This window comes from Centrocercus urophasianus, unplaced genomic scaffold (assembly GCF_019232065.1).
Source record: "Centrocercus urophasianus isolate 14NV4802_14NV808 unplaced genomic scaffold, USGS_Curo_1.0 seq_36, whole genome shotgun sequence".
In the NCBI taxonomy this organism is placed as follows: Eukaryota; Metazoa; Chordata; class Aves; order Galliformes; family Phasianidae; genus Centrocercus; species Centrocercus urophasianus.
The window spans coordinates 2,407,246-2,423,578 of NW_024884933.1; the positions used below are offsets into that span (position 1 = coordinate 2,407,246).

The 16,333-nt window shown below is 48.6% G+C and overlaps 1 protein-coding gene across 3 annotated transcripts in view; it reads right to left on the reverse strand.

Moving 5' to 3' along the window:
* Positions 1-16,333, reverse strand: part of PAX7 (paired box 7) — an 86,345-nt gene that overhangs the window by 33,074 nt on the left and 36,938 nt on the right. For all 3 annotated transcript variants that reach the window (XM_042831752.1, XM_042831750.1, XM_042831751.1), the window contains exon 5: positions 9,549-9,748. In XM_042831752.1, coding sequence (XP_042687686.1) covers positions 9,549-9,748 — 200 coding nt within the window. The remainder of the gene's footprint in view (positions 1-9,548; positions 9,749-16,333) is intronic.

Genomic DNA, 16,333 nt, shown 5'->3' on the forward strand with positions numbered 1-16,333 from the left:
CTTGTGAACCAAAACAAAACTCTTTCCCTCAAATAAAATGGAATCTGAGTCCAAGGCTCCCTTCCCTCTTTGGAGCAGCTCTCTGAAATGCATGCAGTGCTGATGTCAGGTCCTTGGCACCCAACGTGCCTCTTTACAGACCTGTCCCTACTGCGCTGCCTGGAGCGGCCTAACCTCCCAGCACCTTCCAAAAGCGTGACAGAAATAGGTCAGCACACATCCGATCTGCATTGATCCACAGAGTCCATGCAGGTCGGAATCTCTGTGTTCATTTTTGGCATCAGAAATCGCTAGCAAAATCTAGGACAGAGTTAAGGAGAGAGAAATGAATGAGCATCAAGGCCTGTGGCGCTTTCGAGTTCTTTTTATCCAGTCCAACCCATGACACAGTTTCTAGGAGCAGGGAGCTGCACAAATAAACAACCTTTTGTTTGCACGGTCATAAGAGGTGGATGGTCCTGCCCTTTTCCCTCACACACAGGTATGTGTTAATTCCTGCTCGTTAAGGATGCGCTGCTTGGCTAATGCTCTCCTCTTCCACATTTAAGGCTATTGGAATTGGAAGGGACCCTCAAGGCCATCTGGGCCAACTCCATTGCGATAGAATGGATAGAATGGATTGCGATTGAACACACACAGCTCCATCAGTGCTCAGAGCCCCTCCAGCCTGACCTTCACCATCTCTCTGGGCAACCTCAGTGCCTCACTACCCTCAGTGTAGTCCAGGAATGTCAAAACTTTGGGGATATTTGGGCCATGTTCCATTACATCACATGAAGTTATGTCTGTGCACTAGCACACCTATTCACACAAAGGTAAAATGCAAAGATGTGTACAGCTTCTCTTATTTTGCTTCTCCAAAGCAAAGGGCGTGCAGTTGATTTGCTTCCTATCTACTTCATATTTATTTTATTGTGAAGGGAGATGATTGAGCAGATCCTTTTACAGCGCATGGGCCAGAAAGGCCTTTTCAGGGGTCATCCTTGGGATGCCCCTAAGCTTACAATGCACATGGGCTTGGGAAGGAAGGAAAGCTATTTTCATGGCTTTGGACTACAACTAGAGAAAAAATTGGTTCCTAATTATGCTACAAGCTCCTCCTGTGACCTTGGAAGAGCTTTGTCTGTCCAATTTGAAGTCAGTAGAAACATTCAAGAAGGGTTGGTCCTTATGCATCAGGTCATCACTTTTAAAGTGAGGATAAACCCCATGAATCCTAGAACCATTTAGGTTGGAAAGACTGCTAAGATCATCCAGTCCAACCATCAGCCCATTTTTCTCATGTTTTAGTTTATTTCAGCAGTCAACCACCTAAGACAGGGGCTGTAATTAACTCCTAGAATGCAGCATACCCAGCCAGGTGATAACTCTGTCTCAGCTGGAGCATCGCAGCAAATAATAAAGAATAATGATAGTAAACACGCATGCAAGCAAATGAGATTCATAACTACACGCCGAAGTGCAGCGCTTCCCAGTAGAGCCTGGATTCTCCAGCCACAAATACACTGAAACCTTCCACAAAGAAATTGATAGGATTTATCTTCCCGTGCAGAGGAAGGGACATTTCATGGCCCAAACAGGTTGATTCTGCCCCTTATTTATAACCCCCAGAAAAAAGGCAGATACATTCCAGCTAATGACGTTAGCAATTCTTTCCCTTCCCCCGCCTTAAAGGTGGCTCAGGCCTTTATGCTTATAAATCATTTTATTGGTAGTTAAAATACAGAGGCTAGAGCATCTAACTGTAACGCGAGGCGCACTTCAAAGGGAACCTGCTTTCATTGCACAACAGTTAAGGTTTTATCAGCCACTAAAGATTCCCCCTGCCAGAGGATCCTGTTACACCATGGTAAGCCTGGGGTGAAGGCTGTGGCTGCTAAAAGCAGACTGGTGGGAAGGAGCTGAGGAAGAGGAAGAAGTTTTGGCACTCCTGGAACAAAACTGCACGGCCAAAGTTTTGTGCTGGGACAAACGCATTGAAATGAGCAAGGACACCCACAGCCCCATCAATGCTCAGAGACCCTCCAGCCTGACCTTGGCTGCCTGCACACCTCTCTGGGCAGCCTGTGCCAGTGCCTCGCTGTCCTTAAAAACTTCTTCCTGTGAGAACTCTGTGACAGGAGCAGAACTGCTCATTGCACCATGGGCTACACTTGCACAGCAAGCAAGGATGCTGCTCTGAGGCCCGTGATCACACCTCTTTACTGCAGAGCATCTCCTCCAGCATCCCCTACACAGATGGCAGAGGAAGGCACAGCGAAGCTAAGAAACCTCTCCAATCCCTCACTGTCAGCTGATTTTGGAAGAGCCCATCCTCCCCACCAACCTGGGTTTGGGGCAAAGGTTAGCACTGGTTCTTATTTAACCCAAATGCCAGCCCTTCTGAGATGTCCCAGGCACTTGTTCTCAAGCAGAGAACAGCAGAGAAGGCTTGCAGAGACAGCTGCCTGCCAGGATGGGGCTGGACTGAATTATCCCCGCAGCCACCGAGATATGGGTCAGCTCCCACAATTTGTCAGACAAGGAGAGGAAAGGAAGGTCAAAAAGAGCCTCCTGTGGGAAAGAAAGCCTGTTGTTTCCCTGCTCGGCCTAATCAGGATTTGATGTTGGAGAAAGATGGATGGGATAAATGAGCTCATAAATGGAAACAGGGATGGAAAAGCCAAGGCGTGCCTTTGCTCTGCAGCAGGATGGAAGAGATGCAGCATATGTTGCAGAAACCAGGTGGCAAAGAATCTCAAAACCCAGGCAGACAAATTCCACCAAAATCAGATGAGGTCCCTCCGCAGGTTACATGGAGGCTTTGCAGATTGGGTTTTCCTCCAGACCAGGAGAGAGCCTCGCCTGGTCCACACCAGTCCTGAGCATCAGGGACATACGAGCATCGTTGAGGCAGCTGAGGTAATTCCTTACAGAACAGAGGGGATACGGGCCCACAACAAGGCACAGATTTTAGACACACAGGTTTTATCCATGCATGCAGGGACACAGCTGTATCTAGTGACACTTTGGTTCAGTGCCCAAAATGCTGAGCCTCTGTCACTGGTGGGTGATACAGTTAAGACAAGGTTAGTGGAGCAGAACAAATGATTCTTCACAAATGAGATTATCCAATGAATTTAGCCCATATTTCTCCTGGCGCTTCCCTGCTCCTGAAGGCATTGGCTATTTGTAACATTCTTCTGAAGACTTTGAACCATTTCTGGCACGTGGATTTATTATTATTATTTCGCAAACCACTTTTGATGAAAAGCAACCATCTTTGGCAGTAAGATGTTTGATTACGGCTTCGCATCTCCAAACCCAACCCTCCGCACCAACACAGCTTCACACCACACAGTTTCAAAGCCAGAACCATTTTGGTCCACCTTCCTTGGGCTGGAAATTTGGCGATAAAGGTTCTTCTCATGCAACCTCTCGGAGGCACTGTTTGTTTTTCACACAATGGGACAGACACTGCGCTGCTATAAATCAGCGCGACTGCACCCGCTCCCATTGAACACACAGCGATCCACAGACGTCTCATCTGAGGAGCTGGGACCCAGTTCATTACTTTGGCCTCTGGGCCCTCTTTCCTTTGTAAGAAAAGCAAATCGTTGCCACATTGTTGAGGCAATCCCTTGTTCAGCTCGAACCAAAGCAGACCAGGGAACGCAGCACAAAACAAGCTCCTGCCAAATGGTGCAGCTCGTCCTCAAGTTTGCATTCATTCCTGTTGATTCCCAGCCGTGTTTTGCTAGAAGGACTATGGGATTAGGTTTATCATCTTCATCTCCAGTAAATTTCATACTTAATGAAATAGTGCTGACTCTCTCCAGCAAGATGCCCTCAGGCTTACACAGCTGGAACTTTGTCCCTCGTCAGTGGGACATTTCTATTTCCAAGGGTGCTGCTTACTGTAATTCTACTACGAATACCAAAAGTGCTGATGGTTTTCTAAGCAAACCTTTAGATACAGGCAGAGGACGTGCTCACAATTTCAAATGCTCACCTCTGGCTTTTGCAAAATTTAGGTGGAAAAAGACCTGCCACTGCTGTTTGGATCTCTGAAAATCTACTTTACCATTTGTCTTTTTATTTGTGATAAGATTGAGGGCTTATTTGGAGCATATTGGCTGGGGTAAGCGTGCTCCTGGCTGCTCTTTTTAAAGTGCTTTTCTGTTTCTTAATTCTGGATGGGGAGATGTGAAAGAAGAGCAGCAATGCTGGGACATCAAACACTGCCTCCCTAAGCAAGTGGGAAGAGATGCTACGAGATCATAACCAACCTCCACCCGATTAGCAGCATCCCTCTGCAGCATTAGGCAATGAACAGCCAGACCCTACTCTGCACCTCAGCTGCATCCAGCCTTGCAGGCTTTACCTTGCAAAGTCCCTTATTCGAGCTGGATCAGCACACTGCCCTGGCTCTGACCTTGCTGGGAGCTTGGCACTGCACTGCTGTCCCTCACCATGCCCAGGCACCACTGTGGTTCTCACGGCCTGGCTGCACAGTGCCAGGGGCTGCTCTCTGCCCAGCTGGATGCTCCGGTGTGCGAGGGCACGGCTGGCTCTGTGCCCTGGAAAATGAGCTTGCCAAGCTCAGCTCTGCCAAGGAGAGCCCCCGCTCCCAGCTCCGCAGCACTGCACCAGTGCCAAAACCACGGGGCAGCTGTTGTGTCATAACCCCCTCGCAGCTCTCTTCAAGAAGTGTAAATGAGTGGGACCCTCAGGAAGAAAGAAAACATTCTCAGCTGACCTTTAAGGGTGGAGGATTGCTTCAAAAGAGCCTGTTTGGACACATCTCAAAGGGTTTGGGAAGCAAAACACCAGGCAAACAGCATCAGGCTCCCACCGCTTTGCATGACTCCAGCTCATGCTCAGAGCTTGGAGAGCTGCCTGTCACCACCCCATCCCTCCATCCATCACCTCTGCCTTCAGAAAGCAAAGCACGGACCTCTGACCACAGCTGGTGTGAGAGCACCCCTCTAGCACAGAGCAAAGACGTTTGAGAAGCTGTTGGGAAATCACACAACCACAGAAAGGTTGGGTTGGACGGGACCTTAAAGCCCATCCAGTTTCAACCACCTGCTGTGGGCTGGGTGCCCCCCACCAGCTCACACTGCCCAGGACCCTATGCAACCTGACCTTGGGCACCTTCAGGGATGGGGCACCCACAGCTCTCTGGGTAACCTGGAAAACAGACTGCAGAAAGCTGCTACAAAACAAGGGAACAGTGGTTTGCAGCTCCTCCGATCCTGAGAACAGAACAGCTTCGTGCAAAATCTTGAGCAAAATGGAATGGAATTTTTTTTCTGGTGCTCCATTTGGCATGTCGGAGCCGTCGCAGCATGATCTGGAGTATGGCTGTTTGTTTACTACTGTTTGAAAGTGTGTCATAAAATACAGATGATGTGAGTAGCCTAGAAATGCAACGAGGTTTCAGAGACAGAATTGCTCTGAGCCTTTTTATTAAATGAAACATCCATTTACTCCCAGGCAGAAATCACAATGGGATCCATCATAAAAATGATCAATAAAGCATTGGGTTGCGACTCCTGCTCTCTCGTTTAATTTTGTTATTGAAATAACTGTTTCTCAGTGCATGGAATTTCCTGGGGGTTAACAACAGACATCAACATGGCTACAAATCCACCCCTCCTGATTTAATTCTGGGCACTGGCACAGGTTACCCAGAGAGGTGGTGATGCCCCATCCTTGCAGACACCCGAGGTCAGGCTGGATGGGGCTGTGAGCACTGATGGAGCTGTGGGTGTCCCTGTGCACTGCAGGGTGGTTGGATCTGACGGCCTTCAGGGTCCCTTCAAACTCAAACTATGATTCTAGGACTCCATCGTTCTAGGATTAACAGAGCTGGTGGAATGCATGCCTGTCCCCAGCTGCTGTGGTGTCACCACCTGAATCACTCAGAGGTGATGCTGAGAAGCAAAACCATCTATTTTTGGGGGGGAAGGGGGGAGATGATTTTGTGTAGGCTTCTGGGAAAGGATTTTGAGATCATCCTTCGGAACCCATCACGTCTGACTCACCACAGCACCAGGGCGAAGGGAAAGGGGCTGTTTGTGCGGGAACCCATGCGCCGAGGTCTCCATTTCCAACATACAAACTTCTGAATGGCTCTGGATTGTGGGGCTGATCGGGGGACATCCATTCTTTTTGTTGATGTTGCTCAAACACCAAAGTGAAATAAGCACCCACTATTTGTTTATAACTTGCTTTAAAAGCACAGCAGTGTTTGGGCAAACAGACCCAACAAATGGGATCAACTCCGAGAGGGATTAGGTTCAACTCTGTAGAGCCATGACTGATGGACCCGGTGTCTCCTTGGGCACTGTCACCTTGAGAAATTATTTCCACACCTGGGTAAGGATTTCTGACAAAACTGTTCTCCCACTATAAAAATGCTGTACTGACAAAGCCGAGACTATGAGAAAAGGGCTGCTCTCAAAATTGTCCCTTCTCTAGAAATACCAGGGAGAAAAGTTTCAAAATTATCAGAGAATCCCATTAAGGTTGGTTCGGTTTCTCTTCCATGTAAAACATTGTCATCGCCAGTTATATAATTGCAAAAAAACAGTGTAAAACCCCAAAATACACTGCAGATCAAACCCAAAGCTTCCATTAAATTCACTAAGTGAATTGCTTAGCTGTTAGGCTTAATTTTAAAAAGCCATGAACACTTGGCATTCGGCAGCTTGTTTGCTGGTAGGATGAAAACAGGAGCTTGCAGATGGGCAGGAATTCCTTCAGCGCTGGGCAATTAGTGTGGGCACATGAGTCAAGACATCGCCTTGCACGAAAACAAGTGGGAATTTCCACTGGTGGCCTCGTTTGGCACCAATCTGGAACCGAAATCCTGCTCTAGCGGAAATCCACGGCGGCGTTGTCCCTGTCTACATCAAATTTGGGATTAACCTTTGAATGGCTCGGACCCTACGGCGTGTTGTAGCTTGAGAGCTGGAATCCCACATCCCAGCCACACAGACACTGCACTGACCCTGCTAAAGCATTGCTCACCCTGCCGTGATCTTCCTAGCAGATGAGAAACCGGAGCTTGGGAGCGCTCCCCCTCCACCTCCTCTTGTTGTTCAGCTTGGGAATTTTATTAGCTGTCAACGTGTCAAACTTCCACTTAGCTGGACAGCTGCATGACCAGCCGGACTCTAAGGTCTGCCAATAAAGTTTAACAGAGCTATCAGCTTTTCACGTGGAGGAGATTACACTACAGGAGCACTCAGGTATCAGAGAGACTGAGTGAGAGCTGGGCAAGCTCGTCTTTCATATGGTAAAGGAAGAGAAAGAAGCGAGGAGAAGCATGGACAAGCCTGCTTATTTTTGTCCAGTGCTGATGCAGCAATTAACTCAATGGGATGCCGTGCAGAAGTTGTGACCATACACAGTACAGTTAGAAAGCCTGACGGCAGCTCTGCTGTAAAACTGTGTTTCATAGAGGGTTGGAAACGACCTCCAAGATCATCTGTTCTGAAAGTACTTTTAATTTACCCTCCTCCCGTGTTAACACAAAATGCTCTTGGGGACAAAGTCTGTCCCTTAACACCCAGAACTCCTCATCTCAGCTGGTCCTACCATCATTACAGCTCCCTCAAACCCAAAGTGCAATTTCTTAACCTTAAAACCTCTTCCCAAACAGGGCTAAGAGTACAAGGTGGTGGAAGATTTCCCTGCTGGATGTATGTGTGTGTGTGTGGCTTTTCTTCCCCCCACAAGAACTTGATTGACTAATGTTTGTAGGTCCCGAGAGCCAGTAAAAGATCTGCTCTGATATCCAGAAAATTTTACAAGGGGCGGCAGGCTTAAAAGTGGTGGGAAGAAGCTGAGCCTGCCAGGATGTCGGAATGAGAAAGCCATCAGGAATGTGCCTCAGAGAACAGCTGCTACTAGAGCCCTGGCAGGAACCTCCACGCGAGCTGCCTGGGAGCAAGCAGGGGGATTCAGAGATCACAGCTTGAAACAAGGGAAAGGTTCCCCTTATTTATTTATTTAGCTTTCCCTTTCTCTGCTTTCGCCTCCCTCCCTTCTCCCAGCCTTGTCACGGTGAGGTCAGAACCGATTGGAAAAAAGAGAACCTGCTGCTGGCTTTTGCACTCCCTGGTACTTTTGGGGCTTTCCCTTTCCTCTCCATCACAGCTCGTGCAATGCAGATTTCTCGTGCTTCATTAAGAGATATTCCCTTAAAAAAAAAATCCCGTGTCAATCTACACAAGGAATTCTTAGAAGCAGAATATGCAGAACAAAAATGGGGGAAATGACATAGTACAACCTCTGGTGGCTTAGCCCCTAAGTTAGTCACTTTTCCCAGGCTCCATCTATCTACAGTCCTGTGTCTAGCAAATTATCACTACTGCTGAAAACCCAGATAAGGTTTTTTTTGGCTGGAGTCAGTTCACGAGATTTCTTTTTTGCTGGCTTTATCAAGCAGACCCTGGATGCTGGATTTCCCCTCTCAAGGGGAAGCTGGAAGGCGAGAAAGCAGCTGCCACAGTGCTGTTGGGAATAGCCTTTAACCCACGAATGTCCCAGGTGTGCACAGGAGGGCAAACATCCCTGTCCAGACAGCGTGGGGCGAGCTTGTGGCAATCACATGAAGCTCATCATGCTGAGATCCACAGGACAAAAATAAAAGGCTGTTCTGTGTTGGAGGGGCTGGCTAACAGGCCTTGCCACAAGCCCGCCGTGCTCCTTCTCTCCTCGCCTGGCTCTGCCTGCATGCACACAGCTCAGTGCTCAGCCTGAAACCCAACCGCACGGCCACGCAGAGCTCGGACTGCTGGGGTCTCCATTTCACTTCTCTAACCCAGCACAATCCCCATTCCCTCCCCCTTCCCTTCCCTTTCCCCAAGGGACCCTATTATACCCCCCGATCTGTTCACACTCCTGATCCCTCTGCGTGTTTGCACACACTGCTGACCCAGCCTTTATCTGGAAGACATAAGGGTCTCTGTGTGGAGTTCCCACAAGGGCTATTAATCGTGTAGATGTCAGAGTCCCCCGGCCCCAAACCCTCCCTTCCTGCTCCTCCCCTCTTCTTCCCTCCCCCCCCTCCCTTTTTGTCCTCTCTGGAGATCGGGGTGGAAAAAAGAAAGTCTGATGAAAATTCACACACGCATCTTGCAAACTTTGCAAAATATGATCTGCTCCCCTGGGCAAGGTTGGTCAATGGCGCGATTTCTCCTCCAGCACCAAATACAAACACACACATGCTGCTTCCTCCGAGGAATTTCCTCACACAGCAAACAGAGAGCTAAGCGCCTTGCCAAGAAGGGAAACGTTTGGCTCCTCATCCCAACCTGGATGGAAATCCTGCAGCTGGTACCTCTGCAAGAAGTCAAACCCAAATGGCATAGCTGCAAACCCATGGGAACGCAGGAATGCACACAACTGGATTTTAGCCTCAGATTCTCATGCTTGAGGCTCCAGAGAAGAGGTCCATCCAAATTTCCACCTTCCATCCCCAATGCTACTGTCTCTCTCCCCAAGGGAAACAAGAAGCTGTGCCGCCAGACTCATCCTAGGGTTCTGGTTCCTACCTGGACACGGGCCTCGGTGAGCTTGGTTCTCTGTGCCAGCTCCTCCCGGGTGTAGATATCTGGGTAGTGAGTCCTCTCAAAGGCCTTCTCCAGCTCCTCCAGCTGCTCTGCAGTGAAAGTGGTCCGGCTGCGGCGCTGCTTCCTCTTCAAAGGCAGGTCTGGTTCGGATTCGACATCGGAGCCTTCATCCAGCCTGTTCCCTGGGTGGGCAAGAAGGGGGGAATGATGCTTAATGAGAGACAGGGCTGTAGGGCACACCTGAGTGCTGCAGCGATGGTGTCCACCAAAACAAATGCTCTGCCTACATACGACACATCTACCAGTTTTCCACCACTGCCACTACTTTCTCCCATTATCTTTCCCCATACTGTTAAGAGCCAATCTATCAAAACCAGAACCGTTTGCACAAAGGGATGCTGCCCAGCCCACGGTGAAAGAGCTTCCTGTTGTTGACTTATGTTACCTCAAGTGATTTCCATTTTTGGTTTGAAGGGACTGTGTTTAAGTGTTGTATATTTTACACTGAAAATACGTAAAATCTGAAAGATAAGAGCATAAAGATTTTCAGTATATGATGCCTTGGCTTCTGCAGTCTGATTTCCTCCTGTGTTTTGGTGAAGTGCTAGCTCTTGAGCTTTCAATTTTTTAAAGCACCTTGAGAGGGAAAAGAGAGTTATTAGGAATTTTTTCCAGCTGGGAAAAACATTGCCGTCTCCGCTTCATCTCTGGGTTGAGCTGCCCAATCCACAGAGTTCTTCTTCTCTTACTTTGCAGATTTCAGCAGTCATTTTGCACAGTCAGACTCTCAGAGCGTGAAAAGAGCATTGAAGTCCTTCACCAAGGTCTAACTGATCACCTCCTTCCTCTCCCCTGCCTTGCTCTGGACCTTTGCCTTTCCCTTCTTGAGCCCCAGGTCCCCTCAATCTCTTTGCTTTTCTCTCTCCCTCACAGTAGAGCTGAAATAAGCAAAACTCATTCTGTTCTTTTTTCTTCCTATTTGGCTTAGAAATGAAGCAGAAGGCACAGATTTTCACCCAAATTCCACTCAGACCCACTGGGTTTTGGATGGAACGCACTGCCAACAGCATTACCAATGTCTCCAGCATTTGCTAGCAGCGTCTCATGGAGCAAAGCTTGGATTTCAAAGCTGTGCCCCCGAGGATCCAACTGAACTTTTTGTTCAGTTCCTGTGCTACCATCACCCGAAATCTGCCTTCTTCTTTTCAGAGCTGGGAATGGCAGCTGTGCCTCCCCAACAGCTGCTCTGCTTGGAGGAGTAGGAGGCAAACATCCCACCGGAGCTCACTTGTTTGTGCTGAGAAGATCACAAAATGCCATTGCGTTCTGCTTGCTGTGGGACAAAAATGCTTTTATGTCTCGAGGACACAGCGTTAGAGCTGAGCTAACTCCACTTGTGTTCATTAACCAGCTTTCTGATCGCGTCCGTGCTCAGGAAAGGTCTGGAATCTCAAATGGTGTGAGAGGAACATCTGTACTTGAGAACAGCAGCCCTGCACATCTGCACCCCAGATGATTTGGGGCAGGTAGGAGCACATCTGGAGCTTGGAGAACTGCATTGTGCCAAAGCACATCTGGAAAACTGCAGCACACGGCAGAGTTCTGCACACTGATCACATAAGTCACTGGCTATTGTTGGTTTAATTAGGATTCTTTCTTGATAATCGATACAAAAAAAGGACAGAGCTGTGTTTTGGCTCAGAACGTGACAGGGTCAGTGAGAGAAATAGAAAATACATTGTGAGCTGTGCTATGTACAACAGTTCATTGCTTTCTTGATGCAACTGCTTACACAGCATACAGCAAGGCTGGGATCCAGCATCTCCCCAGGTGAGGAAAGTCCACGTCCCTGATTCGCTCTAAGGATTTGAGAAAGGAAAACCAATTGTCACCAGTAACAATCTGTCCTATTCACAGCAGCACCGGTGACCGTGCTGGCCATCACCCTGGCTACAGGGCCAGAAAGAGAGAAAGCCCAAACTTGCCACATAAATTGATGTAACACTCTCTATCCATGAGACTCCGAGCAGCCCCCAGCTGGCATTATCTCCATTTCACAGCCGTGGCAGGGATGGTGGAAGTCACCCACCTACGGTCACCCCATGAGTCAGGAGCAAAGCTGGGAAAAGAAGCCGCAGCTCCTCGTGCCAAGTCCAAGGCTCCAGCAGCCCGACTACAAAGACAAAACCAAGAGAGCAAGAAAAATCCCAGGGCACGCCTGGAACCAGCTGGTCTCAGTACGATGCAGCTGCTGCTGTCAGCCACAGATTCACTAAATAATACAGAAAGTCGTTTGGCTGAGATAGACTGCAATATGAGCCTGTGATTAGAGCATCCCCTGATAACAGGGACTGTCCCTTACCTGCCTAACGCACGACTCGAGGATCAAACAGGTCTTTTCCACTCCTAAACGTGCTGGACAAACCGTTGCCATAATCTCCATGAAGTTTCTGTGCAATCAGAAGCTTCCCAGAGCTGCAGGAGTAACTCAAGGAAACCTCCCTTCCCAAGAAAATCCAGGGGATCCATCCAAAACCTGAGTGCTTCATTTCTTGCTCCACATCTCCATGTGAAACACAGACACACTGCACTCCAAACAGCACAAGCAGAGGGAGAAACTCAGTTTGCAGCCTCTAGAATAATGGGGTACTGTGGGAGCACATGTTGGCAGAGTTTGACACTTGCTCAGCACAGGCAGCAGCGTGCACACTGTCAATAGAATGGTGGAGAGGTACCTGGCAGCAGCTTCCTACTGATCACTAATGATGCTGGAGGATGGGAAGCAGCTAGCTGCCTGCTCACAGCTCCCCCTGCTATCCTACTGGCTGAGAAAGAGCAGAAGGGAGAGGTGAAGAGATGGGAAAACTTCAGAAAGGAAAATGAAGAGAAAAATGCGTAGGTTGCAGGATGAACTGATCCATAATGGCTCTTCTCCATTGAAAGAAGTGTGGCCAGAGCCTGCAGGTGTCCCTACTGACATAGGGCAGGTGAAATACACACACCTGGGCTTGTCTTGGGCCCATTCTGGCAGGAGGAGATGTGTAAATTATGGCCCACAAACACAACATTCCTGAGAAATGCTGCTGGCTCACGTTGGAGTACAATTAGCAGAGCACTCTGGAGGGGTTTGAAAGGAACACAAGTAGACTGAGGCTGGAGGAGAGGAGTAAGGAAAAGCCTCCATAATTACAGGCTGGATTTGTCCTCCCTCTTCAGCTTTCCCATCCTCCCCCCTTCTCCACTCCAGCTCCATTTACTGCTTCTGGGCTCCTCTTAGCCCCAGAGTTAAATTAATCAACAGGATTAGGTGGAATCGGCCGCGAGAAGACCCTCCAGGCTCAGACTGAGCCCTTGATGCCCTACAAGGACCTGCTGCCTCGTCCTGAAGCACCTTGGTGCCGTCTGGAAGGATTGGCAGGCAGGACCAGACATGAAAACGCATTCATTAAAGTGGGGATTGGATTTTGTTGGAGGGGAAAGGGAAGCCACATGTGCTCTCCTTCAGTATTTCTCATCTCTTTGTCACCGTCTCTCTCTCATTTCCTCTCTCTTTCTCTCTTGCTTCCAGCTGCACCATCCTAAAAATTAAATGTTGGAGAGGAGAGGCGAAGAAGGGAACGGTGTTGTGGATGGCTTAGCTGTAACTGCGCTGTTTGTGCTGCAAATGGCTTCAGCAAACCCACCCAGGCACTGCTGGAGCAGCAGTGATGCTCCAAAAAGCGGGGCTGGAGGTGACAGCTGGGAAGCTGAAGGTGCCCCAGGGGAAATTGGGTTGGATGGCACAAGAATGAAGGCAAATCTCACTTTGGTGGTATCCCAGAGATCTGACTATCCCCTCATTAGAGCACTATGCCAGGTCCCCCCTTGCTCACAAAGCTCTCCATCCACCAAAGGAGCCGTTCTTGGCTCCCCAACAATGAAATATGTGCATGTTTTTCTAGTTCTGTATATACCTGAGTTTCAGGTCAGGCAGTTTTATGATGGACGACAATAAAGAGGCTCTCAATGGCCTCGGAAGGGGCAGCTTCACCTGCAACATGATGCTTTTGCTTGACTTGATAAACAGAGCCACATTATCATGAGACAAAAAGGAGCTACCCATCTCACAGATGGAAATCTCTCTTGATTTCTGTGAGGGCATGAAATAATAAATCAAGGAAAAGATCTGCATGTATTCACTGCATCCACAACATTACTCTGTTCTTTCCTGTTCTGTTCTCAAGCACCCACAGTATATTTAACAGGTTGAGGCTGTAACTGGCCATAGGCCAGATCTGTGATGCTGCTGTTTCCATGCTCTTTTTTCACCACCTGCTTGTGCAACTAGCCTGTGTGCCATGCCAGGACCGACAGAAGGTGTGCTTCAGCCCAGCACATCCGCAGCAGAGCTTCTGGATAGAGCAGGGTTAGATGAGGATGTAGCAGAGGGCTCTGCTACTGTCCTCTAGCACATATAGGAGCAGGGAGGTAGGAGTGCACACCTCCCAGAAGCAAGCTAGCATCCCAGGTGGTGACAGGGGTCAGTAGGAAGCAGCCATTTATTCAGGGCATGGCTCCTGTGCTAGATCTGCAGCCAACAGCTTCGGGAGCAAGAGCTGAAACTCTGCCTGTCTTCTTAGCATCTGCCTTTCCCTCTGGCAGAAAGCAAACAAAACCCATCAAAATGCAAACAAGCCTATGGAAAGCCTGAGAGAAGGAGAGAGACAGTGGCAGCATCACAGGAACAGAACTGTATTGCCTTGATTTTTCTTTCTGACATGAAAACAGGAGAAGTCTTTTCTCTCTCTCCTTGGAAAATGATAAAGTCTTGAGTTCACAATGAGGAAGAGATGTGTATTTGTTTGCAGAATAACCCCGCTCACCTCCAAGCCCATCCAACAGCAGGTGGGACTGCAAAGAGGGGACAGAGGTGTTTCAAATTCATCTCTCACCCCTCTGCCCCTGTCCGAGCACATTCCCAGACACACACAAAACCAATCAGCGACACAGCACATACAATAAAGCTTGGGTTTCCCCCTCCCTCCCCTTTCCAACCTGCAAACTCCCCATTCTCCAGCATTTGCTCGTGCCTGTGCAGCTGTATTACAGTTTAACATAGTTTAGAGGGCTGTGGTGTGGAGCAGAGGCAGAAAACGAATCACATAATAGTTGATATGCGTTTTAATCAAGTAATTCGGCCCAAGCAGAATGATAGTGCCTGTTGGTGGGGTGCCCTTGAATACCAAACAGACTGGGTAGCAGGTCTAGGAAAATGAAAAAGTCATTTACAGCTCAGCTGGGGACTGCGGTGTTCAGCAAAGCATTAGCGTGGGGACCTTAGGAGATAAAGGTTTGGGTGTTTTTTTATATGTGTTTTTTTTTATTCAGGCACTGAACTGGCTAGCTGTAACCAAACCTCAGATGGAGGTGATGCCCGTTATGGGCTTTACAACTTGGAATTAATACTCACAATGAAGATGATGCACTTGAAGAGGGATACAGGCAGAGAGAGTTTCTGCCTAGGGGGGAATATGGAAAGATGGGTGTCAAAGACAGAGGTGTTACACAGCTACACAATTCCCTCATCATGTTACGAGTCCTTCTGAATAAGGTTCTCCTTTTGTGGAAGGAGAAGCTGTAGGAAGGAGGGGGAAAGAAAGGAAGGCTGTTGAATAGATGAGAATGGAGCATATGCAAAAGGTGCCAAGTGCACACACATCAGGCCAGCCACAGCAAGAAGCACAGCACAATTCTGGCTTAGGACGAGCAATTGGACAATTTCTTCATGTCCAAATCCCAAGGGTTCACCCTGGAGGTGAACCCCAATAAAGGCTTGAAGATGTCAAGGCGAGATCTGGACCAGTGTGCCAAGTTTTACCTGGGTCTGGCTGTCCTACCTCCCCAGACACTCACCCCAAATTTATTTTCCTCCCAGCTCTGCCAGAATTTGCCTCACAACTCAAATTGGTTTGGGGCTTTTAAGAAAACTCTCATAGAATCATATCACAGAATCATAGAATGGCTTAGGTTGGAAGGGACCTTAAAGGTCACCTAGTTACAGCCCCCCTGGCATGGATAGGGAGAGTCTCAGCTGGCACTTGACCATATGAACATACATGCCTCTATGCAAGATTAGCTTCTTGGTTTGGATGCCAGCCTCAGATGCACAGAAGTCCAAAATTCACCTCCATTTTCCAGTGTGAAATCTCTACATCTCCTTGAATAAGTGACTTCTGGGCTCAGATCTAGTCGAGTGCCAGTGGACTTTGGAAAGAAGAAGCTAATGCCCCTGTTTTCCATTGGGAGAGTCATTCATCACAAAAAGCTTCTTGCCAATGTGGAACTTGCACTGGGCAAAAATGCAGCCAGCAGCTCCTGTCTGCAGTCTCCCCTGCCTTGACTGCAGCTGTCCCAGGTGACCCTGTTCATGTTGGGCACAAACCTTCGCCTTGAAGCTGGAAGTTAAGTTGGGTGAAGGCTTTTCCAACCCCACAGGGAGCAGGAATCGCATCCTTAACCAGCTGATCATCCCCGTGCCACGTGTATAGGTGGAACAAATTCCCTTGTACTGGTGTGCAGCTCTGGTGAAAGCCAAAACACTGCACTCATTTCTCTGTGTGGAGGGATCTGTCCCTGGAAACTCCATCTACTCTGCATGTGAAAGTGATGAGAGCCATCGGGGCCCCTGCAGCTCCTACTGCAAATCAGGGTCTGGCAGTGTGTGTACCAGCTGCAGAGCCCCTATGCAAAGACACATGGTCCCAAAAAATAAAAACAACAAACCAACA